Genomic DNA, 26,885 nt, shown 5'->3' on the forward strand with positions numbered 1-26,885 from the left:
CCTCCAACCCAAGGTGAGACCGTTATTTTCCTCACGCTCCCCTCGCCACACCCTCCGGGTTCAGCGGGCGCTGTGTGTTTCTCGAGCGGCCCCTTCCCTCCGCAGGGGCGGGGGCGAGCGCTGTGCGCGGTAGGCGCCTAGGGCGGAGGCCGCCTTTGGGTGACCCCTGCCTGCCGCGTTATCCGGAGCTACCCTGGGCGACCAGGAACAGTTCCGACATTGGAGTAGCGGTTCGCTTACGCGACCTCACTTAACCTCTGTGGCGGCTTCTATAGAATAATTGCCCCTTTTCATGTCCCCAACTCCGAAAAGCTCCGAGAAACTTGGTGCATCCCCAGGCCGAGGTAGTCACTCTAAGTGATGGGGCAGCGCCCAGGTCCTGTGCTGCCGCAGTCGCGCTGCTGGGACAGGTGGCCTGGCTCCCTCACTGGAAGGCTGTGACCAGGACTGAAACAGCAGAAACAGTTGAGGTGTTTATGGCTTTGGGAAAATGAAAGTGAGTAAACTACGGACCCTGCCCATCAATAAATATACTGTGATTTATAGAGATATAACTATATGTTATATATAACTATATAAAAAAAGATATATAATAAAATGTACTTATATACTTTATACATAGTATATAAATATTCTTATGTATAGTATATTTACTTATATATAGTATATAAATATATAGTGTGTATATATCTTAAGAGTGTGTGTGTGTGTGTGTATATATATATATGGTTTTCATCCACCATTCCTGGCTCATAACTCCCATAGCCCTTGACAGGAATCTTGGCCCACCTTTCTGTCTTAGAACTGACCATGAAGAAATTCTCTGACCTACCTTGTCTGGTTGTAGATCTTAAGACCCCCATTTCAGTAGGGGTCTTGCCCCATATACAGGAGAAAGGAATGCTGGACAGAGGCCAAGATGAATCTGAAGACAGTCCTTGCTGGGTTTCCACAGTCAGTCTGCTCCATTTGGATCATACTGATTTTGTGGGATCACATTTCTACGCAGTTGTCAATCATGCCTATCCAACGATGTCCAGACTCAGGACCTCAGTAGCTGTCTGCTCAAGTAACTTACATGTTTCTATCTGCAGGCCATACCTGTGCGCTCAGGATCCATGATTTAGCTGCATAACTGACATCTTTTGATTTTACAGAGGCCTCTCATGTTCTGCTAATTAAACTCCTGATCTCTCAAACTCCTACCTATATCCCAAACTTGACTCTTTTTTTCTTGCTCCCTGTTTCAGTAGACTGTGACCATTATCCATACAGTTGCCAGAGTGGGAAATCTGGACTCTTCCTGTCCCTGGTACTCTGTAGCCAATCTGTTACTGATTTCCTCAAAACAGGTATCTCTTGACTCTCTTAACTTCTCTAACAGCAAAGCTTCCCTCCCAGGTTTCAGCCAATCATCAGGTATCCTCCCACCACTGCATCCTGAATGTAAATCTGCTAACCCTGTATCTGCACCCATTTTCTACCCTTCTATTCAGTAGCCACATTGAAGTGATTCCTGAAGCCTCTTCAATCAGTGTCTTATCCGTAAGGCCCCCCTGTAGGGGATGATCCCCACTACCTCCCCAGCTTTATTCCTCCTGTTTCCCTTAGTCTGAGCTGTCACACTTAGGCCCTTCAGTTAGTCTTCATGCACCAGGCATCCTGCAGTTGAGTGAGTTCATGCGTGTTCACTTGTTCTTCTCCTCTTGGTTTAATCTTGTCTTCAGGGAAACCTGATCTGATGCCTAAGTCCAGGTGAAACCTCCCTTTTAGACGCTTCTCATTGCACTTCTCCTCCTTAACTTTTATTATTCCAGTTGTTATTTTGCATGTAGTCTTTAGTTTTTTATTAATATTGAGTCCCTCCTGGAAAGTGTGAACAGGACCTGATTTTCCTCCCCATGGTGCAGTGTATAGCATATAATAGGTATTCAGTAAACATCTATTGAAGGGTGAAGGACATAGTGACTTCTGGGTGGAGAATCCCTAGAAGAGACAGTAGCTTTTGAAATGGGTCCTGAAGAATTTGTAGAGTTACATTAGTGCTGTTAGAAGGCAGGAGTGTGAGTGGCTTGAGCTGTTTCTGGCAGGAAAGCAGGTACAGCTTGAGAACATCTAGTTCTGTTAAGACTAGTGGAGCAGAATGGGAGTAAGAGTGGAAAAAAAAAGTTTGGAAACAATTCGTGAAGAGCTTGAAGGAGTTGCTTATATGACTCACAGAGTGGCTTCCTTTAAAACAAAATTTTAAAAAATGTTTTATCAGGAAGAAAAAACAACAGGTAGTAATTTGGCGTGTGGGTCTTTTGCCCTTCCTTTCCACTCCTGTCCTCTTTCCTATAATGTGGGCCCCAAGATGAATAGTCTTCAAGATGTGACTCTGTGTCTATTATTTTCTATTGGAAAGGAGACAAAATTAGGGTTGCTTTTTAAATGGTGCCACAGTTTTTAGTCTGACAGCTTAAAAAGCTTTACTGTGCTAGATGCAGACTTCAGAGTGTGATCAAGCCAGTGGTGAGTTATTTTAGTCTTCAGAAGTCAGTGGAAAGCTGGACAGTTTGGAACACGAATACATGTTCGTTTTTTTTTTTCCCCGTCTCTGAAACTCAGGGAAACAAATTTGCTTTTTTATTATTTTTTTGGTCCTGGAATTTTCCTTTCTCAGAATGTTATAATACAAAGAGCAATGGACTTTAATATCAGAATTGAGTTCAAGTTCCATGTCAGTTGTCTGTAATTTTGGGAAAATTATTTCTCATCTCTGAGCCTTAAGTTCTTCATCTTTACATGTAATTTTTTTGAGTACCTTTTGCTGTTTCCCTTCAAGGCTCTTTTTTAGTATTCCCAGTGTTCTTTCTCTTGTTTTCACTTTATTCTCCTCCCAAATATTATGCTAACTTTTAAAGTATTTCTTGCGTTGTTTCTTATCTATTCTCCAAACGAATGTTTTGGGTTTTTTTTTAAACAAGTGTAATATGGTATGGACACACTGGGAAACAATTTCATAGAATAGTCTTTATTATGAAAATATTTTAATATAGAAATGAGGTAATTTAGGTGAGAAATGTTTTTTACTGGGTATAGGCATAAATCTTGGGAAAAACTCTAGGGCAGGGGGTGAATCCTGAAATGAGAGTCTGTTTCTAATTAAGATGCTTTTGTGAACTAACTATTCTATAATTAAGAGTACTAAGACAGTTGTAACTACTTTGTACAGATATTTGTCAAATATTTTCAGAAGATGGCTGATCCTTGGCAGGAATGCATGGATTATGCAGTAACTCTAGCAAGACGAGCTGGAGAGGTATGAGCTAAGATTTTGTCAGTTATAATGTGATTGGTGGGGACACTGTGTTGTTGCCTTGTTTTGTTTGTTTTGGTTTGGTTTCTTTTTTTGAAACGGTCTTGCTTGTCACCCAAGCTGGAATGTAGTGGCGGGATCATGGCTCACTCCAGTCTCAACTTCCCAGGCTTGGGCTCAAGCAGTCCCCCTACTTCAGCCTCCTGAGTAGCTGGGACTGCAGCAGGCATGAGCCACCATGTCCAGCTACTTTTCATTTTTTAAATTTTTGTTTGAAGATGAGGGTCCAGGCTGGTCTTGAATTCCTGGACCACCTTGGTCTCCCAAAGTGCTGGGATTACATGTGTGAACCACCACACCCAGCCTGCCTTGTTAAATAAAATACATACTTTGATCAATCTACATTTATTTTCATTTTACTAAATACTTGAAATAGAGCGTATACCCTGATTTTATATGATCAAATTTTCTGTGATGACAGTTGTGAATCTAAAATAAGATGTAAGATTATATAATTTTTGTTTTTAGAAAGACGTAACTATTAAAGGCTTATTTTATAGATGTAAGATATTTTTAAGAATGTCTTTAAAGAATATTATTTAAGACAGATTGAATGTCTTAAACCATTTATGTATTTTTATCTGTTTGTTTAAAATTATGCCTTTTCTATTTGCTTACCAAAACCTCTTTTTAGGTAGTTTGTGAAGCTCTAAAAAATGAAATGAATGTTATGCTGAAAAGTTCTCCAGTTGATTTGGTAACTGCTACAGACCAAAAAGTTGAAAAAATGCTTATCTCTTCCATAAAGGAAAAGTATCCATCTCACAGGTATTTTGATTTATTCTGTACAGGAAATGTTTATTATCTCACCTTTGGGGTTCTGCATATGAGAGTAGCTTGACTACATGGGTCTTGCTAAGGTCTTCCATGAAGTTACAGTCAAAGTGTTGGTCAGAGCTGCAGTCAACTGAAGGTTGGACTGGAACTCAAGGATCCATTCAGTCATGTGATTGTTGGCAGATGTCAGTTCCTGGGGGTGTTGTCTGCTGGTAGCTTCTCTCAGTTCCTTACCGTGTAGCCTCTTTACAGAGTAACTCACAACGTGGAAGCTGACATCTAGTCCGGTGCAGGTGGCACAGGGAGGGAGAAACAGTCTGAACCAGATGCAAATTAGAGGGACATTTTGTGAACAAGTCTCCAAAGTTTTGTATACTGTCACTTACACTTTATTGGTTAGAAACAAGTATCTGTGCATAGCTCACACTCAAGGAAGGGATATTAGGCTCTGCCTCTTGAAGGGAGGAGAATATTAGAGAGTGTCTGGACCTTTTTTTAGTCAGAGTCTCGCTCTGTCACGCAGGCTGGAGTGCAGTGGCGCGATCTCGCCTCACTGCAACCTCCGCCTCCCAGGTTCAAGTGATTCTCCTTCCTCAACCTCCTGAGTAGCTGGGATTACAGGCACGCACCACCATGCCTGGCTTATTTTTGTATTTTTAATAGAGACAGGGTTTCACCGTGTTGGTCAGGCTGGTCTCGAACTCCTGACCTCATGATCTGCCCGCCTCAGCCTCCCAAAGTGTTGGGATTACAGACATGAGCCACCACACCTGGCCCCTATTTTAAACATCATTACATTTCCTTAATGATTTCTCGTCTGCTGCAAATGTGTGTGTGGACGCACCTTACGCTGGTATAACATCTTAGAATTTGAATTTTGAAATTTTTCTGCGGGAAAGAAATTAAAACTTCCTTACATTTATCAGTCTTTACATGAAGGAAGAAGAAGCAACAATAGAAAAGTGTAGGGTACAGACTTTTGCTATTTTGTTTGTTTGTTTGTTTGTTTGTTTTTGTTTGTTTTCCTGAGACAGAGTCTCGCTCAGTTACCCAGGCTGGAGTGCAGTGGCGCAATCTCAGCTCCCTACAACCTCCACCTGCCAGGCTAAAGCCATTCTCCTGCCTCAGCCTTCCAAGTTGCTGGGATTACAGGTGCCTGCCACCATGCCTGGCTAATTTTTGTATTTTTAGTAGAGACAGGGTTTCACCACGTTGGCCAGGCTGGTCTTGAACTTCTGCCTCAGGTGATCTGCCCGCCCCAGCCTCCCAAAGTGCTGAGATTACAGGCGTGAACCCCCACGCCTGGCCTGCTATGTTTTATAGTACTCTGTGTAGCTAAGGAAATGTTATGATTTGGAAATTGTTGAAATCAATGTAAAGATTAAAAGTTTGTCCTGCTTGCTTTTAGTTTCATTGGTGAGGAATCTGTGGCAGCTGGGGAAAAAAGTATCTTAACCAACAACCCCACATGGATCATTGACCCTATTGATGGAACAACTAACTTTGTACATAGGTATGTTTTTAAATTTCTAATATAATTACTCTTTGCATATTAACTGGATTGACCTGTAGATACTCTGTTTAGGAACATGTACACTTTAGAAAATTGTATACTTTGTTTATGCTTCTTTATTCTAATAAAGTGTATATAAAATGTAATAGTGGAGCAAAATGTATTATGCAGACTTATCAGATATGGAGGAGGTAAAGAAATATTAATGTGATCTTGTCCTGTGGTGCCAAGTGCCCTGTTCACCATTCTTTTTCCCACTGTTGGACTATCTAAAAAGGGAAGCAAACAACATTGCTGCTTTGAGAGTGGGAAGGGCACTTTGCCCTGAATGCCATTTTCTGTTCTTTGAGTGGCACATACCATAGATTTATATGGATCTACTAATATGGATCTATTAGTAGTAACTATGTAAAAATATGTTTTGTTTGTTTCTGTTTTGTTTTTTGAGATGGAGTTTCGCTCTTGTTGGCCAGGCTGGGATGCAATGGCACAGTCTCGGCTCACTGCAACCTCCACCTCCCAGGTTCAAGCAGTTCTCCTGCCTCAGCCTCCTAAGTAGGTGGGATTACAGGCACCTGCCACCACGCCTGACTAATTTTTCTATTTTTAGTAGAGGCGGGGTTTCACCAGGTTGCCCAGGCTGGTCTTGAACTCCTGACCTCAGGTGATCACCTGCCTCAGCCTCCCAAAGTGCTGGGATTACAAGCGTGAGCCACTGCACCTGGCCAAAAATATGTTTTCAAAAAATAAAAATAAATTTTAAAAATTTAAACTATGTTAAAAAAAAATGTATTTTAGTAAAACTAATGCAGTCACTCTTGGAGAGTGTTGTCGACATAGAATGAGTTCAGTCCAGGAGTGAAAAGCAGGGTTAAAAAGTGCAGGGGAGGCCCCTCCCCTTAGCCCTTAGGGGGATGGGGTTGGGGCCAGGACCAGCAAAAAAAAAAAAAAAAAATTGCTTGGGCGTTAGGATCAATAGACTTGCATTCTGGTGCTTTTTTGCTGACTTTTTCACCTTAGGCAAGTTAGTTAACCTTTCTAGGCCACAGTATTAAAAAACATTTATAAAAAGGCCATATTAATAGTACTTGCCTCGTAGAATTGCAACTCAACTCTACGAATAGTACATTCATATAAGAACTTAGTATAGTGCCTGGCACAGAGTAAGTATATTATATTACTAGAAGAAAGCCTGATGGAATTGCCCGTGAGAGTTAAAATTAGTAGCTGCTTCTGGTGGGATTACATATAGATGTCATATTTGAAGTTCCCATGTAGTCATACACATCTGTACTATATATACAATCCTTGAAGTCTACAAAGCTAAGGTTTAGAATCTATATGTGATAGAATGTTGTATCTTTTAAATGTGGAAAGATGCTAATATATTTTCACAGAAGAGAAGACTGTACAATACACTGTGTATCGTATCTTTGTTAAAAACTTTATTACATATTTAAAAGTTTTTATTTTCAATAGCTTTAGTTTCAATAGTTGAACCTTGATCTTGTCTATTTCCTTGATCTTAATTGTCTTGTGAGTCAGCAGTTACAACCTGTGTTCAGACTATCATGCAGCTATGGAAAAATTTTGGCTCAAAGTCTACTTTTCAGAGGCCAAGCCTAAAGTTTGCTGTTGGAGTAGAGACAAGTGACAGTCATTTATTTTGTCCAGTGCAGTATTTGTGTTTATCATGATCTAGGACATAGGGGAAAAAAAATCACAGGCCAGGCGCAGTGGCTCATGCCTGTAATCCCAGCACTTTGGGAAGCTGAGGCCGGTGGATCACCTGAGGTCGGGAGTTCGAGACCAGCCTGACCAATATGGAGAAACCCTGTCTCTACTAAAAATACAAAATTAGCTGAGTATGGTGGCACGTGCTTGTAATCCCAGCTACTTGGGAGGCTGAGGCAGGAGAATCACTTGAACCTGGGAGGTGGAGGTTGCAGTGAGCTGAGATCATGCCTTTACACTCCAGCCTGGGCAACAAGAGCTAAACTTCGTCTCCAGAAAAAAAAAAAAAAAAGATAAAAGAAAGAAAGAAAAAGAAAAAAATCACTAAAATACATGCTTTTTAACCAAATCGATTTAAGTTTTTACAGTTTTCTTTTTTAACCAAATTGATTTAAAAGTTTTTACAATTTTGGCTTTTTTTTTTTTAAAGGGGGACAGCGTCTCTGTCACCCAGGCTGGCGTGCAATGTCATGATTACGGCTCACTGCAGCCTTCACCTTCTCGGCTCAAGGGATCCTTCTGCCTCAGCCTAATGGGGAAGCTTGGACTATAGGCATGCACCACCACACTCAGATAATTTTGTAATTTTTTTTTTGTAGAGACAGGATCTTGCCATGTTGACCAGCCAAGTTGGTCTCAAACTCCTGGGCTCAAGTGATCCTCCTGCCTTGGCCTCCTAAATTAGTGCTGGGAGAAGTGAGCCACTGTGTGCGGCCATGAAAAAATATTTTTACATAGCTACTATATTCATAGAATTTGACCTTCAAAAGATAGAAAATGTGGTGCAAAATGCCCTTCGCACTTCTATTTCGGGTTTCCCAGGATCCATCTCTGGAGATGACCACTGTTAGGAGTTTCTTGTGAATCCTTTCAGAGATGTTTCATGCCTGTAGAAGCGTCCTGTGTGAACGTGTGTGTGTGTGGGTATGTGTGTATAATACCTCCACTTTGTCCTGTTTACAAAGGCTATACTGTACAAACTGTTCTGCATCTTAGATTTTGTGGGGAGTGGAGATGAGACTTCTTATAGGAAAAATTTTAAGAACACTTATATTATGAAAAGATTAATTTTATTAGCAAAAGTTCTATGTTGGTTAATTTGTGTTTTGTCCTTTTTTTTAAAAAAAGATTTCCTTTTGTAGCTGTTTCAATTGGCTTTGCTGTAAATAAAAAGGTATGTTTTTTTAAACGTATATTTGATTATATGCCTTGCTCTCATTTTCTGAGAAAAAGTAAATGTGTTTTCATAATAAATTCAGGTTTGTCTATATATTTGATTTATATAACTGCATTATTTTGAATATAAGCTACAGGACTGTTAAAATTTTCATGGTACATTTCCATTGAATAAAATTTAATGTATTCTAAGAAGCAGGAGTTGTAAGGAGAAAATATACACAAGTAACTGAAATACAACTCAGTATTTAGTAACCATTATATATGTGATAGAGTCAGATGGGATAGCAGTTGATACGTGATCCAAAATGCTTCGTGGAAGAGGTGAGATTTGAGCTGGGAATGCTTTAGTAGGTGTTAGTGAAGAAATACGTTTAGAAACCAGCAAGTAGCAGGGGCCAAAGCATAGCTGGAAAATACAGACTCTCCTTAGGAACCTACACATAGTTCAGGTTATGTCTTATGTCCAAATACTTATGTCTAAAGTCTGGCAGAATAAAACACATAGCTATAGCATTTCCTTGCATTTGGCTACTTAGTTGGTCTACACTGAAGAGTGGTTACTAACATTTTACCTACCTATCTTCAAGGAACTTTTCATAATGTAAAATCAACATGTATAAAAGCAGTTATAACATTTCTGAACGTAAAACACAAATTAGACAAATGACAGCTTAGCCCCAGGGTTGTATTAATTAGTGAGAATGTCCAGAAGAAGCTAAGTGAGCATTCAGTATATAATCAGCTCTGGGCTATGTGCTGGCCCTGCCATTGAACTCACAGCTCAGCACAAAGTTAGATGTGTGAACAGGTAAGATGATATGTGGTGGAACCGTGAAAAAAAATACTGTGGGAACACATGATGTCACCAGTTCTTCTGAGAGTGGGTTGGTAAAATCTTCATAACAGCAGGGGTCTTAGAAGTTGGTCATGTGAGTCGGCCCTTAGAAAACTAGGGGTTTTCCAGATTGGCGACAGGAGGGTGGGAGTGGGTGGGAAGAGAAAAACGTTTTAATCAGAAAGAACAGCTTGGAGAAATTGAAGACCATGATATGTGTGGGGAATGGTGAGATGTTCATGGAGAGGGAAGTGCTCCAAGTGGCCAGGACAGAGGTTAGTTTGGCCTTACTGTGAGGCACTGTGGCCAGTCCATGCAAGAAAATTGTTTTTGTTTCTAGGTAGTTGGGAACCAGTAGAGGTTTTGAAGTGGAAAGTGACAGATAATTCTAGCAATGTAGAGATTATACTGGGGTGTGGGTGATTCTGAACTAAGTATAGGCAGTGAGAATAGCCAAGGAAATGCAAAATTGGGAAGTATTTTTAAGATTAAATATGAAAGAGATTTATGGGAAAGGAATGGGAGGTGATCAGGCAATGAGGGATTTTGTCTTTGAAATTCTGCAAGACTAAGTTTGGAACCATAGGTTCTTCCCCCGATTATGAGGTTGATGGGAGCCAAAATGAGTTTGTGGACTGGAAAGAACCAACCTGTGTGAATATGGAGAGCTAAAAGGGAAATTGAAGCAATGGGAGAAGGAAGAAAAAAGCCTGAGGTGCCTAACTTTTCAGGGTGAGGCAGAAAAGAATGTTCTAAAGTCATAACTCTGAGACGAATTAGTAGGTGAGGTAGAACTAAGAGAATAATGCTGGGAACATGAAGGTAGTAAATTAAGTATTGAATAAGTGTTGAGCCAGCAGGCTCCAATTCGTCAGACAAGGCATTTGAGGCAATAAACAAAGTTTGTTTATATTCTCTGTGGGACTTTCAGAAGAATGAGTGATTTGGGCAGAAGCCACATTGTAATATATTAAGAGGAGAATAAGAGATGCAAAGTTACTCATTGGCAGCGAAGGGAAAAGGGTAGAATAACATTTCAAAAGTTTTGTAAGGAGGAGAGAAATTTAATGAGAAAGTATAAGAAGAAAAATCCAAGAGATGAGGGAATCAGCTGATGGAGCAGTTTTTGAGAGAATGTATGTGAGGGTAGGAGTCCTAACACCGGAGAAGTGTTCACTTGGAAAATAGGAAAGCCCTGTCTTCTGAGGCAGGAGGAAGAGAGGTAAGGTGGGTGTTCTTAGATCTGGACTTGGATGGGAGGAGAGTCAAGGATATCAGTTCTGGTGACCTCTTTCTCTTAATTAGTCTGGAAATTAACATTTTAAGTATCCCACAGTTTACCATTTCAGTCCATTGTTATTAGTCGGTATACCAGCTTGTCTTGTTATTTTCTTAGAAAAAAGTATATGAAAAATACTTAGGTTTGGTAAAGGAAACTTGATTTCCTCTGCAGATAGAATTTGGAGTTGTGTACAGCTGTGTGGAAGACAAGATGTACACTGCCAGAAAAGGAAAAGGTGCCTTTTGTAATGGTCAAAAACTACAAGTTTCACAACAAGAAGGTAGGGTTAATTCCAATTTTTGGTGCTATTCATATTGTGTACTCAATATTTTATTGTTTTTTAATGTTCACCTGTGGAATTCTCCAAGTGTTAACTGATTCATAAATTGTGTTTATTATCTCTTTATTCTTTTTTACTTCAGTTTTGAATGTGGAGTGGAAGTAGGGAAAGAAATGTAATTGAGCAAACACTTCAGGCTCAACATTATATTTTGTGATAGAGATAGGAAGATGATTAAGACTGGCTTCCGATTGTGAACCCTAAATATCTGAGACAGGTCTCAATCGGTTTAGAAGTTTATTTTGCCAAGGTTAAGGATGCACTCATGACACAGCCTCAGGAGGTCCTGACGACATGTGCCCAAGGTGATTGGGATACAGTTTGCTTTTATACATTTTAGGGAGTCATGAAACATCAATATGTGTAAGATGTACATAAAGGCAGGACAACTAGAAGTGGGGAAGGGGGCGGTGTTCAGGTTATAGATAGATAAATGACAAATGATTACATTCTTTTAAGTCTGTAATCAGCCTTTAAATACACAGTTGAGTCTGGCTCAGTGAATCTGCATTTTTACATAAACAATAGGGCAGAGGAAGCAATCAGATATGAATTTGTCTCAGGTGAGCAGAGGGATGACTTTCTGTCCCACACCTGTGAAGATAAGCTATCAGTCTACATTGCCAGGGCAAAATTCAGCCAGAACTGTTTTAGGGTAAAGATCTTGAGGTCCACAAGGAATTTCCTTGTGGGGAAATTGTAAGGGAGGTATGTAGCTCTTTTGCCTTTGTAGGTGTCTTATTTAGGAATTAAATGGGAGGCAGGATTGCCTGACACAGTTCCCAGCTTGACTTTTCCCTTGGCTTAGTGATTTTTGGGTCCTCAGATTTATTTTCCTTTCACACTGTCCTTGTAGAGTTCATGGTTTATGTTTTATCTACTGCATCTAAAATTCTTTATAGAATTCTTCTGATCTGATGCCTCTAGGACCAATTACTACAAAGTAAATGGGGGGGAAAAAAGCCCATAAAAGCTGGGAGTCACTGAAAATGAGACATATATTTTATATGAGCCAAATGGCAATTTAAGTTCTTCCTTCTCTATTACATCTGTCGGCCTCAAAAAAGGAAGCACAGGCAAAATTAATGTAGAGAGTTTATTTGGGCCCAAGTTGAGGACTGCAGCCCAGGACACACTTCTAGATTACCTTGGAGTGTGCTCCAGAGAACTTAGGAGAGGCTCAGGTTTTTAAAGAAAAAGGGACACACTGGGAGAGGGGATGATTAGAAAAGTTGTACTTCAGGAATTCTCATTTGTTTACAGAAATAACATTGCTTAGTGATTGGCTATACACTGTTGAATTATAGGGTGTATGGCATTTTATGGCTGCTTGGCATCAATGAGTCTAGAGCCCCCATAGCAAGCGGCTTCAAGTGGTAATTATTTAACTCCAGGGGAGTGAGACTGTGTGCTGGTATATTTTAAATGCCTCTTTGGGCTTGATAATTTAAAGGTACTGGCATTCTGCAGATTAAAACTTTTCTTTTTCTTTATCACAGCTTACTGAAGTTTTGAGTTACTGTTCTTCCATAAACCACATCAAACATTTTCCACAGTTTGCACTTTGAGATTCTTTTCAGTGCAGCAAGAACTTAAAAGTACTTGCAAAACAATTTGAGTTTAGAATCTTTTTAGGCTTTTATACTTTTTCCCCTCAATCAAACACTTAATTTAAGAGCAGATTTTTAGGCTGTTTCCTTTTTATTAAAATCTAAGACCCCATGAAATGGAGGATGCATTCTTATTTTTCTAGATGTCAACATGTGAGAAAATACAAATCTTAGACCTGAAGAAATATGGTAGCTTTCATAGAAACAACTCTTTTCCTTTGCATAGTCGTTCTTCACTTTACAAAGTACTAAATTATGTAACCCTTTTTTTTTTTTTTTTTTTTCCTCTGAGACAGAGTCTTGCTCTGTCACCCAGGCTGGAGTGCAGTAGAGTGATCTCGGATCACTGCAACCTCCGCTCTTGGGTTTAAGCTATTCTCCTGTCTCAGCCGCTGGAATAGCTGGAATTGCAGGTGCGCGCCACTATGCCCAACTAATTTTTTGTATTTTTAGTAGAGACGGGGTTTCACTATGTTGGACAGGCTGGTCTCGAACTCCTGACCTCGTGATCTGCCCACCTCCGCCTCCCAAAGTGCTGGGATTACAGGTGTGAACCACTGTACCCAGCCCTAAATTATGTAACTATTAGAAGTAGTACAACAGTTACAGAAATGCTCAAACACAGCCACAGCTGGTGAACATACATCTCAACTGGTGAGAGGAAGTGAGATGTGGGGTGTTTGGTGTGTCCTGAGCTTCAAATGGAAAACCTTGGATAACCTGTCAGTCTTGTAAATGGATGTCAGAGAATTTTACTTTTGTTGTAAAGTAAAATTTTTACTTTTACTGTAATTTTACTGTAATTTGTTTTCTTTCAAATCTATACATAAATCCCTTATTGAATTTAATCTCTCCTTTTTCCTTTTTAAATATTTAAGGCATTTGCTGTTTCCCACTAAAGAGATTGTGTATGCAGGCAAATTGGTTACATTATGTACTTTTTCAGGAAGGGCCTAAGCAGCTGGACTCTGATGCTTGTAAAAAGGATCACTTAGGGATGATTAATTAATCAGTATTTTATTATTTAAACGCTTATAAAGAAACACAATAAAACAAGGAAGAGGGATACAAATGCCTTCTTCTGAATTACAAGTGTCAGATTTCCCGAATTCTAAATATTGAAACCTAACTCTTTCTTTTTAGATATTACCAAATCACTCTTGGTGACTGAGTTGGGCTCTTCCAGAACACCAGAGACTGTAAGAATTGTTCTTTCTAATATGGAAAAACTTTTTTGCATTCCTGTTCATGGGTAAGCTCTTTACCATTATTCTCTCTTTCTCTTTCTGTATACATGTGTACGTGCATACACACACCTTTTTTTTTTCCTGTACCATTTTAGAATGAATTATATACATCATGGTTTCTGAAGAATAGGGAGATTCTGTTCCATAACCATAAAAACATTGATTTCATAAATATACTTTTTATCTAATTTGTCATCCATATTCAGTTTTGTCAGTTAATCTGCTAATGTTTTCTATAGATTTGCCTTCCAACAGAGTAGGATTCAGTCTAGAGTCAGCATTATTACTTTTAGTTGTCGTGTCTCCTTAGCCTTATTTGATCTGGAACATTTCCACAGCCTATGAAATTACTTCCTTTAAGTTTTCAAATTATTTGCATAGAAGTCTGTAAGATAGACTCTTGTAATTAATTTCTGGCTTCTCTTATATCTGTGGTTATTTCCCCTTTGTCACCTATTTTGTCTATTTGTGCTTTTTTCCTTGTTTTTTCTCAAAGAATCAGGATTTTAACTTTAGATGGTTTTTTCTTTTCTGCACAATTATTTTCATCCTCGTGCTTTCTTTTGGTTTACTTTGTTTCCTTTTTTTTCCTTTTTGATTAAAAAATTTATTTTAATTCCTTTATGTTTATTGATGTAGGTGTTTAGGCTATGAATTTTCATCTGATCACTGTTTTCATTATATCCCATAAATACTGATACTTATTTTCATTATAATTATTTTTCATGAATTCTGTAATTTGCTTGTATTTCCTCTTTTACTGAAGAGTTATATTAAAATTTCACAATGCGAGTCTGTCTTAGTCCATTTTCTGTTGCTCACAATACCTGAAACTGGGTAATGTATATGTATAATGAAAAGGAATTTATTTCTTACAGTTATAGAGGCTCAGAAGTCCGAGGTCAAGGGGCTGCATCTGATGAGGGCCTTCTTGCTGGTGGGGATTCTTTGTAGAGTCCTGAGGCAGCACACAATGTGACATGGTGGGGCTGAGCATACTAGCTCAGGTTTTTGTTCTTCTTATGAAGCCACCAGTCCTAGTCCTATGATAACTCATTAATCTATTAACCTACGAGTGGATTAATCCATTCATGAGGGCATAGCCCTCTTAGGGACCCCACCTCTCAGTACGGCTAGATTGGGGGTTAAGTTTCAACATGAGTTTTGGAGGGAACAAACATTCAAACCATAGAATTCCACCCCTGACATTCCCCAGATTTGTCTTTTTCCATACAAATACACTCATTCCATCCCAGTGTCCCAAAGTCTTCACTTGTTCTATCACAAACTTAAAAGTTTAAGGTCCAGAGTCTCATTTGTGAGCCTGTGAAATCAAAACAAGCTATCTGCTTCAAAGATACAATAGTGACACAGGCATGAGACAAACATTCCCATTCCGAAAGGGAAAATTAGGCAAAAAGAAAGAACAGGCTGTATGCAGGTCCACAACCCAGCAGGGCAGACATGAAATCTTAAAGCTGAAGAATAATCACTTTTGACTGCATGTACCACCTCATGGAGACACTGGGGGTCGAGGGCTGGGTAAAGGCCTCTGGCAGCCCTGCCCCTGTGGCTTTGCAGGGTATAACCCATATGGCTACTGGCATGGGTTGGAGTCCAGTGCCTGAAACTTTCCAAGGTGTACCTTGCATGCTGCTGGTGACTCCACAGTTCTGAGGCCCAGGTGGTGGTCCTGCTTTCATGGCTCCACTAGTCAGGCATTACCCTGTTGGAGACTCTCTGTGGTGTGGTGGCCTTACTTCCTGGGCTCTACTAGGCTTTACCTTGGTGGAGATTCTCTGCTACCAGTAACCCCACAGTTCCACTGTGGCTCTGCCCTTCAGACAAGTCTCTTCCTGGGCTCCCAGGCTTCCGAGGACAATCTTTGAGACCAAGTGGAGGCTGGAAAGCCTCCACAGCTCTTCCTTTATGCAAGCTTGCAGAATTAGTATCTTGCTGCTAACATTTACAACTTATACCTTGTAGAGATGTGGCATAAGCCACACCTAGGGTCACTTGACCTTGGCTGGGGTGCAGGGAGCACAGTCTAGGGTGGCCCTGGGCAACCAGCATTGGAGAGTATCTCAGGCCTATTCCGTGAAACCATTCTGCGCTCTTCTGGGCCTGTAAAGGGAGGGGCAGCCTTGAAGATCTCTTAAATGCCTTCAGGTCCTTTCTTTCATTGTCTTTAGAAATAAACCTGGCTCCCGTGTAGCTGTGCTAATCTGTTTAGCAAATGGTTCCTGGCTAACTCTTGGTTTCCTCCATTGAACATACCTTTTCACTCTTTACTTGGCCAGGCTAAGAGTTTTCCAAATTTTTTTGCTCTGCTTCCTTTCTTTTTGGTTGTTTGTTTGTTTGCTTTGCTTTTTGGAGATGGGATCACACTCTGTTGCCCAGGGTGGATTGCAGTGGTGCAGTTATAGCTCACTGCATACTCACCTCCTGGGCTCAAGCAGTCCTCCCACATCAGCCTCCCAAGTAGCTGGGACCACAGGTTTGCATCACCACATCCAGTTAATTTTTGTATTTTTGGTATTTTGTGTAGAAATGGGGTTTTGCCATGCTACCCAGGCCGATCTCCAACTCCTGGGCTCAAGCAATGTGCCCAAGTTGGCTTCCCAAAATGCTGGGATGATAGGTGTGAGCCACTGCATCTGGCCACTCTGCTTCCCCTTTAGTTATAAATTTGTCTTTAAATTACTCCTTTGCTTGCAAATCTCAGCAAAGTGGCCAAAAGCAACCATGTAGCTACTTCTATAATTTGTTTAGAAATTTCTTCTGCCAGGTACCCTAATTCATTACTCTCAAGTTTAGGCTTTCAAGAAACCCTCAGTCAGCTGGCTGCGTTGGCTCACACCTGTAATCCCAGCACTTTGGGAGGCCAAGGCGGGTGGATCACGAGATCAGGAGATGGAGACCATCCTGGCTAACATGGTGAAACCCTGTCTCTACTAAAAATACAAAAAATTAGCCAGGTGTGGTGGTGGGCGCCTGTAGTCCCAGCCACTCGGGAGGTGGAGGCAGGAGAATGGCATGAACCTGGGAGGCAAAGCTTGCAGTGAGCCGAGATCATGCCACTGCTCTCCAGCCTGGGCGACAAAGCGAGACTCCGTCTCAAAAGAAAAAAAGAAACCCTCAGTCATGGACACAGTTCAGACAAGTTCTTTGCCAGTTTATAACCAGGATGGCCTTTCCTCCAGGATCTGATACCTTATTCCTCAGTTTTATCTGAGACCTCATCGGAATACTGTTCCTATTTCTATCAGCATTCTGGTCAGAGCCACTTAACCCAATCTCTAAGGCATTCCAAACTTCCCTGGCCTTGTCCTCTAAGCCCTCACCAAAATTTTCCTTAATGCTTCATTCACGGAAATGCAGGCATTTTCTAGCCTGCTCCTCTGAATTCTTCTATCTTCTACTATTACTCATTTCAAAGTTGTTTCTGCATTTTCAAATATTTGTTATCAGCATCACCCCACCCTTAACCTATAAGCCATGAACCTAGAAGGCAAAGCCCTCATAACCTAATACCTCTTAAAAGGCACCCCCACCAATACTGCCACATTGGGGATTAAGTTTCAACATGTGTTTTGGAGGGGACAAACATTCAACCATAGCAGACACCTTTTTGGTTTTTTAAAAATTTCATCTTTAATCTCTAGTTTTATTACATTATAACAATTCTGCTTTCTGAAACCTGATGTTTTCTTTGTGCCCTATTCTGTGATCAATTTTTATAAGTTTCATATGCACTGAAAAATAGTAAAATTCCTTATTTCCAGGGTATAACATTCAATATATAGCCAAAAGATTTACTTAATTAATTTTTTTTTTTTTTTGGTCTATTTGCCCTGTCTTATACTGAGAGTCTCTGATGTATCAGTCTTTTATTATTAGTGTGTTTCTCTGTATTTCTCCTTGCAACTCTTTTATTTTATGTAGGTGGAAGCTATGTTATTTGATGTCTTTTTATAATAGTTACATACTTAGTTTATTGTATACTTTTTATGTATTCTTTGCCTTGTTTCATGCTTTTGTGCTTGAATTTTACTTTGACATCAGAATTGCAATTCCTGCTTTTTTTTTTTTTTTTCGGAGACAGAGTCTCGCTCTGTCACCCAGGCTGGAGTGTAGTGGTACAATCTCGGTTCACTGCAACCTCCGCCTCCCAAGTTCAAGCAGTTCTCCTACTTCAGCCTCCTGAGTAGCTGGAATTACAGGTATGCATCACCATGCCCGGCTTTTGTATTTTTAGTAAAGACGGGGTTTCACCGTGTTGGCCAGGCTGGTCTGGAACTCCTGACCTCAAGTGATCCACCCACCTCTGCCTCCCAGAGTGTTGGGATTACAGGCGTTAGCCACTGTGCCCGGCCCCTGCTTTCTTACTTTTCCTGTTTGCCTGATAAATCTTTGTCCACCCTTTTAGTTTTAGTCCTTTGAACCACTTCATTTGAAGTGTGCCTGTTGTATACAGCATTGCATGGAATTTCACTTTATAAGTCAATTTGAAATCTTTTTAACAGATAGGTTAGGCCTATTAATTTATTGATATGACTGCTTTTGTCTGAATTCTGTTGTATTATTGTGTGTTATAATTACTGTCTGTATGATGTTATAGTTACTGTGTTCATTTGATGTGCCTTCTCTGCCTCTTTTAAAATTTCTTTTTGTGTTTATAAAGATTATGTTTTATTCCAGCAGGTTTCTTTTGTAATAAAACTTTTATAGTACTTTTAATATTCTTTTCTTACTTAACTATTTACTATCTAGAATGTTTTGGCTTCACCTACTGCCTATGTAACAGTCTCCCAGTCCCCTTTTCTCTCTCTTTATCCCAGTTTTAAAGTTGCATTCTGTCTACTTTGCCAGAACATATTATATTTACATATTCTTCAACCCATGACCCCGCTCTTTGATCCTAGTTCTTCATTTGACGTTATAAAATGCTCGCAGTCCTTTTGTGAAGTGTTCCAGCCACCTTTTTAATTGGATGAAGTTCATCCTTTAGTAGATTCCTTGGGGGATATGTGCACAGTTTTCCCTGAGTTTGGGTATTTTCCAGAATGCTTTTCTGTGGCCTTGAGACTTGAAGGACAGCTTGGCTGGGTATAGTATCCTTAATGAAAGTATAAATTTCTTGAAAATGTTCTTTCACTGTTGCCTTGCTTTCTATATTGTTTTTGAGAAATCTGATGCAAATCTAATTTTTCATGGCTTTTATCTTTTAACTGGAGGCTGTTTTTTTTCCCCCCCTTAATTGTTGGCTAACAGTTTTTAAAGGATGTATCTTAGAATTGCTCATTCTGGGTCAGTTATCTGTTTCAGTATATAGGCTCATGTCTTTTTAATTTCTAGGAAGTTTCCTTAAGATACAGTTTAAGTACTCGTGCACTTCTGTTTTTTTCTTTAAAGACACCAGTAGGAATGCTCCATCTCCTTTGTGTCTTCATTTCAGCCATTTTCTCTGTTTCTTTTTACTTCTTTCTTTTATTGCTTTTCCTAATTTCTCTTTATTAAGTTTTCTTTTCATCTATTCTTTTATTGGCACCTTGTAATTTATTCTTCATTCCTGACATAGTTTTGTCTTTTATTTCCTCCCCCCCATTTCTTTCCTGAGTTCAGCCATCTTGTTTTATGTATGTATTTTGGTCCATTTCTGCTCTTAGTTTCTATATCGCTGATGTAACTTTTTTTTCAGTATTCACAAGTTTTTGTTTGAAAGTATTTAATTCGGATTGGATTGATATTCATTTTATTCCCCTTCATTGTTGGTTTTGGGGGAGAGACTTTACAACAAAAAGAAAAAACAAAACCATTTTATTAACAGCATCTGATGTTTTACAGTAGTTTTGTGTGAATGTGGTCTACTTTTTTCTACTTTCACTTCATTTTGTGATTAGGGTTCCTGCTTTCCAAATATCTTATTTTACCAGTTGTGCCCTCCTGTGCGTTTTCTTTTATGAATATCTACTGGTTGTAGATAGAGTTGGCTTGTCTTTTGTTTATCATTCATTTCTGCAGGATCCTTAAGTTTTCACTCTTAGTTCCTACTTTTCCTTCACTTGTTTCCAAGGAGTACCATCTCTGCTATCTTACCTGATTCTCCTTCAGAATCACAGCTTCTCTGAGGCTGCCTGGTCAGGTTCTGCATGTTTTCTAGCCCCTTACCTGTAGCCAGGACTATGAATTACCAAGTGCTGATCTGTGCTCAGTGTTTCTGTTTTTGTGTTTATTGTCTCACTGACTCTTTTCTGAGGGTGGTTTTGTCTTTGTTCCCTGTGGGTCCTCTGCTCCTCCCTGTTCTTCCTCACAAAGTCTTTTCTGCCTTCTCTCCCCTACTCTGTGTATCTTTGGGCCTCCGGTGCTCTGTTAGAATGTATATGTTTGTTTTTCTTCTACTTAGATGTAGTTTGAGAGTTTGTGTTTCCTGATTTCTAACTGATGGAATGGGTCCTACGGGTTTTATTTTTCCTCCTGGTTGATTTCATTTTATTATTTTCCAGGAGATGTATAGGGAGTTCCAAATTGGCATGCCATTATTATTCTCCAAACCTCAGAGTCCCTCTATGATGACAGTTTAATAAATGAAGAAATTAAAAGGAAATATTTATCCTTACTTTTATCCTTAAATCTTCAAGAAAAGCTAAAGGTTTGAGGTCTGTCACTTTAGTACAGTTAACACTATCTTATTTTTTATTTTTATTTTTTTTCTGAGACGGAGTCTCGCTCTGTCACCAGGCTGGAGTGCAGTGGCGCAAGCTCGGCTCACTGCAACCTCTGCCTCGGGGGTTCAAGTGATTCTTCTGCTTCAGTCTCCAGAGTAGCTGGGACTACAGGTGTCCACCACCACGCCCAGCTAATTTTTTGTATTTTTAGTAGAGACGGGGTTTCATCATGTTAGTCAGGATGGTCTCGATCTCTTGACCTTGTAATTCACTTGCCTCGGCCTCCCAGAGTGCTGGGATTACAGGCGTGAGCCACCGCACCCGGCCATTAAATATTATTTCTTTGACCATAGTTGTTTATATGAAAAATCATAAAAATCCTTTATTGAACAAAATATGGTGACTGTGAATAACAGCAGGTAATATTTTCACCACCTAATATTTCTATCTTTTTCTTTGTGAAAATATCACTGAGTTACAAGAGTCTTAGAACTGATCAAAGATATCTAATAATCCAGCCTTATTTTGTAGATGAGTTGACTGAGGTTCAAGTAGGTGATGTGGCTGCTTGAGATGGCACAGCTGGATGGAAGTATGACTAGAATCCTGGCTCCCAGATCATTTCTCTTTCTTCAATATTGCACTTCTCTTAGGAGTCAGACCCTTCAAAATATAGTGGACTATGTACAAACTAATTATGTACTATGCATATGTGGTCTATATAGTAATGAGTAAAGTAAAAGAGAGTCTCTGTCAAATAGCTACAGAACCTCCCAGAATGATGCCCTTGAGGGAAAGGCAATAAACTTGCTGCTACACTGTGCTGTCTTGAAGCAAGGACTGTAACCACAGGCTATAAAAAGGTTATGTTACTCATAAAAAAACTGCAAGAGGTTTACAATTTTAACCTTTAATTTTGCTGTTGGCTGAAATAAAAACTAATTTTTACTTCAGATTTTTTTCAAAAGTATAACCAGGAAAATATTACTAAGAAGTACTAACTTACTGATTGCTTTTATAATCTTTTGCATTCAGCTGATTCTTCAGTTTTGCAATGGGATTTCAGAATTACTTATACAAAACAATTAAACTAAAGAGAGTTATAATCTGAATGAATGCTTTAAACAAGCAGAAACAGTCTAATAAGTTCCTAAGAACCAACATTTATGAGGCAAAGTACATTATTCTGAATCCATTTCCTTTGTTTAATTTTCAGGAATTCATGCAGATGAAATCCACTATGTATGGTATATGATATTTTCTGACATTATGGTTTAGAGAATAATTTTATCATAAAATTAGCTATTTTTATTATGGACATTTTATATGCTAGGCACTCTGCTAGGTGCTATCTTATATTAGCTGTAGTCATTACAAATATTAGCTGTAGTCATTACAAATATTAGCTGTAGTCATTACTACATTTGTCTAAAATACATTGGAATCTTTATTTGATGACATGACATGGGAGCAAACTCAAATCTTTGTGACATCAAACATAATCCTTTTTATAATACACCATGTTAGCTATATAGGTGGACCACAGCTGTATAGGAGGACCACATAAGATAAGATTCAGAACACATAGTGCAGAATCTACACCGTAGTCTTAATTACCTGGTAGTTAAGTAATCTGTTTGGTAATCCTTTCATAATATTTTCCATAAAAGAATATTCTCTTGCTGATTGCAAGACCGCTTGCTTGAGATCCCATGATGCTCATTAGAAGTGACGGAAGCACCACTAGTAGGTATCACTGTTGTTCGGCTAGCCTAGGATTCTGTATCTGAATAGAATACCAGGGAATTAATTATGAAAGACCTTGGTATTTGCATTCTATGATATGAGATATCAAATATCACATATCTCATGTGAGAAGTGGGGAAATGCACTTTTCTTTATAACTAAAAAACTGCCACTAAAGTTAATTTGATTTTATTTATCTGGGAAACAAACATCTGTGGAAATTTGGTGCACTTACTAGTACTTTCTCAGATTTGATGTGCTTCAAAAACATATGACGGAAAACATGCCAAATCAATGACATCATGTTATTCTAATCCTTTTTAAAATTTCTTTGGCATAAAGGATGTACTTAGGTGCAATTTTTTTGTTTTTATTTTTGAGATATAAAACAAATGCCACATTAGTCATCAGTTTCCCATGTTTTTAAATAAACTGTGAAAGATCTCATTGAACAGAACTCACTCCCTTATTACCATCGCTTTAAACAGTTGCAGAAAGAATTTGTGTAAAAACCACTTGAAAGTAACTAGCAGACATGATGACGTTTGTCTTCTAAATACACATTTCAGTGTGTATGTCTTTAATAAAAGGGACATTGTGTAACATAGCCACAGTACAATGATAAAAGGGAATTAACATGGATACATTATCTAATATAAAGACTTTATTCAAATTTTGAACATTTCAATCCAACGTCCAGTCTAGAGTCATGGATTGCATTTAGTTGTCATTTCTCATCAATTTCCTTTAATTTAGAACTTGCTTGGTCTTTGTCTTTTATGACCTTGATGTTTTTCAGAGGTATAGGCCAGTTATTTTGCAGTCTGTCTCTTGAATTTGAATTTGTCTAGTTTCCTAATGATTATGTTTGGATCATGGATTTTTGGCAGGAATGCCACAAAAGTAATGTTCTGTCCTTCTCAGTGCATTTTATCAGGCACATTTCTTTTTGTCCCATTTTGAACGATAATAACTTGGATCACTTGGTAATGGTAGACCATTGTAAAGATGCTATTTTTATATTGTACTTATTGTGTATCTTGTGGAGAGACACTTTGACACTCTGTAAATATCAGACTTTCACCCATTAATTTTAACGTTGATGATTCTTTACTGAATAAATTATTGCTACAATTGCTATCAAGTGTAGTCATATTCAACTTAACTTGAATTCAAGGAAGAGGTGCTATGAGAGGGCAAACCTACAGTAATTTTCCACGGCAGGGTTAGGTCTGTGCAGAGCCTGGCATGCTGTTGTTGCTTTAGGCACATGTATGACGCACACCCAGTTGAGAATGACCCGTATCATGATATTTTACACCTCCTAGAGACTATTTGCATTGTGGGTATGTGTATGTGTGTGTAAAATAATATAAGCTTTAGTAGCTGGATTTAGACAAATATTAATATACTTGCATTTCATTATTGTAGAATTAACCATTATCTTTATTTTTTATGAAAAATTATTGTTTTAATGTTTATCTTATTAAAGTATTGCTTTTTGAGGGTTTTGTGATTTATATAATATACCATGATAATTAGATTTATACATATTTTTATTTTACAATTAGATATCACCTCTTAAAATCTTTATCCTCTAGACTGTTCCAAGTTTCTTCAGTTGACACTTAAAGTGAAGTTAAGGAGGAATATCTTACTTGCATGGATTATTTTTTCCAATTTTATTTCTAAATTCTATTTGTTAGGATCCGGAGTGTTGGAACAGCAGCTGTTAATATGTGCCTTGTGGCAACTGGTGGAGCAGATGCATATTATGAAATGGGAATTCACTGTTGGGATGTTGCAGGAGCTGGCATTATTGTTACTGAAGCTGGTGGCGTACTAATGGATGTTACAGGTAGAATTATGGAGAGTGAAGCAGATCTCCACACATCTGTTATACTTTTCTCCATATGTAAAATTTTAAAAACTTTCTGATATATGTTATACTGCAGCTTTTGAAGCAGAAACAAGCTATGTAATTGTGTGCAAAATCAAAATAAACTTTAGGAGATAGAGGTAAGGATAAGAGGTAATGGTAATGTGAGACTTACAATGATAAATGGCTAATCCTTTTCTAGTGTGAGTTTCAGGTACTCCTGAAAGGCTGTAGAAAAAGCCTAGACCAAGTTTGTCCAACCTGCAGCCCATGGGCCACATGTGGTTCAGGATGGCTTTGAATGCTGCCCAACACAACTTTGTAAACTTTCTTAAAACATAATGAGTTTTCTTGCGATTTAAAATTTATTTTTAGCTCATCAGCCGTCATTAGTGCTAGTGTATGTTATGTGTGACTCAAGACAATTCTTATTCTTCTAGTGTGGCCCAGGGAAACCAAAATATTGGACACCCTTGGCCCAGACAGTCACTGAGTCTGAGGCTTATACCCAGAGCTCTTTGAAGGTGACAATGGTGATAGTTGATGATGGACTTCCTCCACCATCACTTTCTGTGTTGAGACTAGAGAAATTAAATAATTGCTTTCAACTGATCGTGAAAATTTTAAACTGAAGGGTGAATCTGGGTTGAAAGAATTGACCAGTGATCTGGGAGAAAGGCAACAAAGAAATAAGGAATTGAGAAGGACAGTGGTATGAAAATCCATTGGATTCACATTTTCTGTCGTCCATAGATTCTTTTTTTTTTTTTTTTTTTTTTTTTGAGATGGAGTCTCGCTCTGTCATGCAGGCTGGAGTGCAGTGGTGCAATCTCGGCTCACTGCAAGCTCCACCTCCCAAGTTCACGCCATTCTCCTGCCTCAGCCTCCCAGGTAGCTGGGACTACAGGTGCCCGCCACCACACCCAGCTAATTTTTTTTTTTTTGTATTTTTAGTGGAGACGGGGTTTCACCATGTTAGCCAGGATGGTCTCGATCTCCTGACGTCGTGATCCACCCACCTCAGCCTCCCAAAGTACTGGGATTACAGGCATGAGCCACTGCTCCTGGCCCTGTCCATAGATTCTTAAACAATAAAGAGGTAATAAGAATGCACAAAAATAGAAATAGAGAAAATATGACATTTTCTAACTGGTATGACTTCATTATTTACTCAAAAATTATGCTTAGAAACTTAGTTATATATTGTCTAAGCTTATACGTTGTAGAAATGTAACAGAGTAGATTTTTGTTTAAGAAAACTGAAAGTATTAAAATGTTATGTGACCATAGTACATATTGCTATACTTGTTTTATATGAATTATTTTTGTACCAGATAAAACTATTTTTCATACTTGTTTCCTCTTAGGTGGACCATTTGATTTGATGTCACGAAGAGTAATTGCTGCAAATAATAGAATATTAGCAGAAAGGATAGCCAAAGAAATTCAGGTTATACCTTTGCAACGAGACGATGAAGATTAATTACGGCAGCCTCATAGTCAATCCCAGTTGCTTTTCCCCAGACTTGGTGACTCATCGATGGATATGTGTTTTGGATGTATGATATGCTTGGTTTAGATTCCCTTTGACCAGGTTAAAAATTTGGAACTTGTTCCTTATTTTACTATGACTAGGTTTGCAAGAATTGACATAATGTTTGTTTCACTGATTTAAAACATTTTGCACTTAAGGATGTACTTTAGAAAACATACCCAGGAAGTACAGTTGGTAAATATAATATCAGCTGAAATAGTCAATTAGCAATTTTGTGTTTCTAAATATCTATGGTCCCCTGAAATTTTGACTTACTATATAGGTGCAGAGACACCCACTTAGAAAGTTAACTGTTCAGAAAAACATTTCTCTTTAGTTTCAAAAACCATATATAATTAAATTTGTAAGGACATACTGAGTACCCTAGGCCAACATTTTTTTCTTTGCAGAGAACCTTTTGTGTTTTATTCTTCAGTGTTCATATAGCACCTGGCCCATTATATGTCTGGGCAACTAAAAACAAACATTGTGAGAATGAATATTTTTAAGGTAGTAATTCCTAGTTATAATAGATACATAAAGTAATGAACTCAGCATTCTGTATTTTTGCTTCAGGTTTGAAATAAAAATTATCTAGTTAAATTTTTTATGTTTCACATTACCATGCCATCAGATAGCATTGCTTATTGTGGGCATTTCTGCAGTGAATACATTTTCCAAAACAGTTAAATTGTCAGTTTGGATTTGCTTTAAAGTCCTGTATAAGAGAGAAGAAACTATTTCTATAATACAAAGCACTCTCATCAGATATCTGACATAATTAGATATAATATAACATTTTACTAAGTTCAGTAGGTGTTTATACTGATTTGATTGTGCTGGCAAATATACCGTATTGTTAATATTGAACTATTTATTTTTCTCTTAGTCTTGTTAGTTAATTAACTTCATTGCAGCTGGATTCTCTTCAGCCTTTAAAAATATTTCTTAGTGGTCATTGCTCTGCAGAACTCAAATAGAAAATTGTACTGGTTCATAGATATTTTTAAAGGGTTAATTTATTGTTCAGCCTTATCCCTTGGCATGTGAACAGACTACTAGACTTATTGTAGGTTCACATGAGCTTTGTGTTGTAAAATGAAAAGTGCTTCTATAAAGTTTTCAAGGTAGGGAGTGATTTTATTGTTGTTTATATCTAATATATTAAAGATGTGTGATACTA

At 38.5% G+C, this 26,885-nt stretch overlaps 1 protein-coding gene across 1 annotated transcript; it reads left to right on the forward strand.

Moving 5' to 3' along the window:
• IMPA1 (inositol(myo)-1(or 4)-monophosphatase 1) lies at positions 1-26,885 on the forward strand. The gene is given in 11 exon segments (XM_011989765.1): positions 1-388; positions 391-456; positions 459-496; positions 3,215-3,301; positions 3,993-4,126; positions 5,544-5,648; positions 8,511-8,556; positions 10,850-10,958; positions 13,772-13,880; positions 23,996-24,147; positions 25,536-26,885. Coding segments are annotated over 11 exon segments (990 nt in total). The 5' UTR covers positions 1-360; the 3' UTR covers positions 25,652-26,885.

Source organism: Mandrillus leucophaeus, unplaced genomic scaffold, assembly GCF_000951045.1.
Source record: "Mandrillus leucophaeus isolate KB7577 unplaced genomic scaffold, Mleu.le_1.0 Scaffold361, whole genome shotgun sequence".
In the NCBI taxonomy this organism is placed as follows: domain Eukaryota; kingdom Metazoa; phylum Chordata; class Mammalia; order Primates; family Cercopithecidae; genus Mandrillus; species Mandrillus leucophaeus.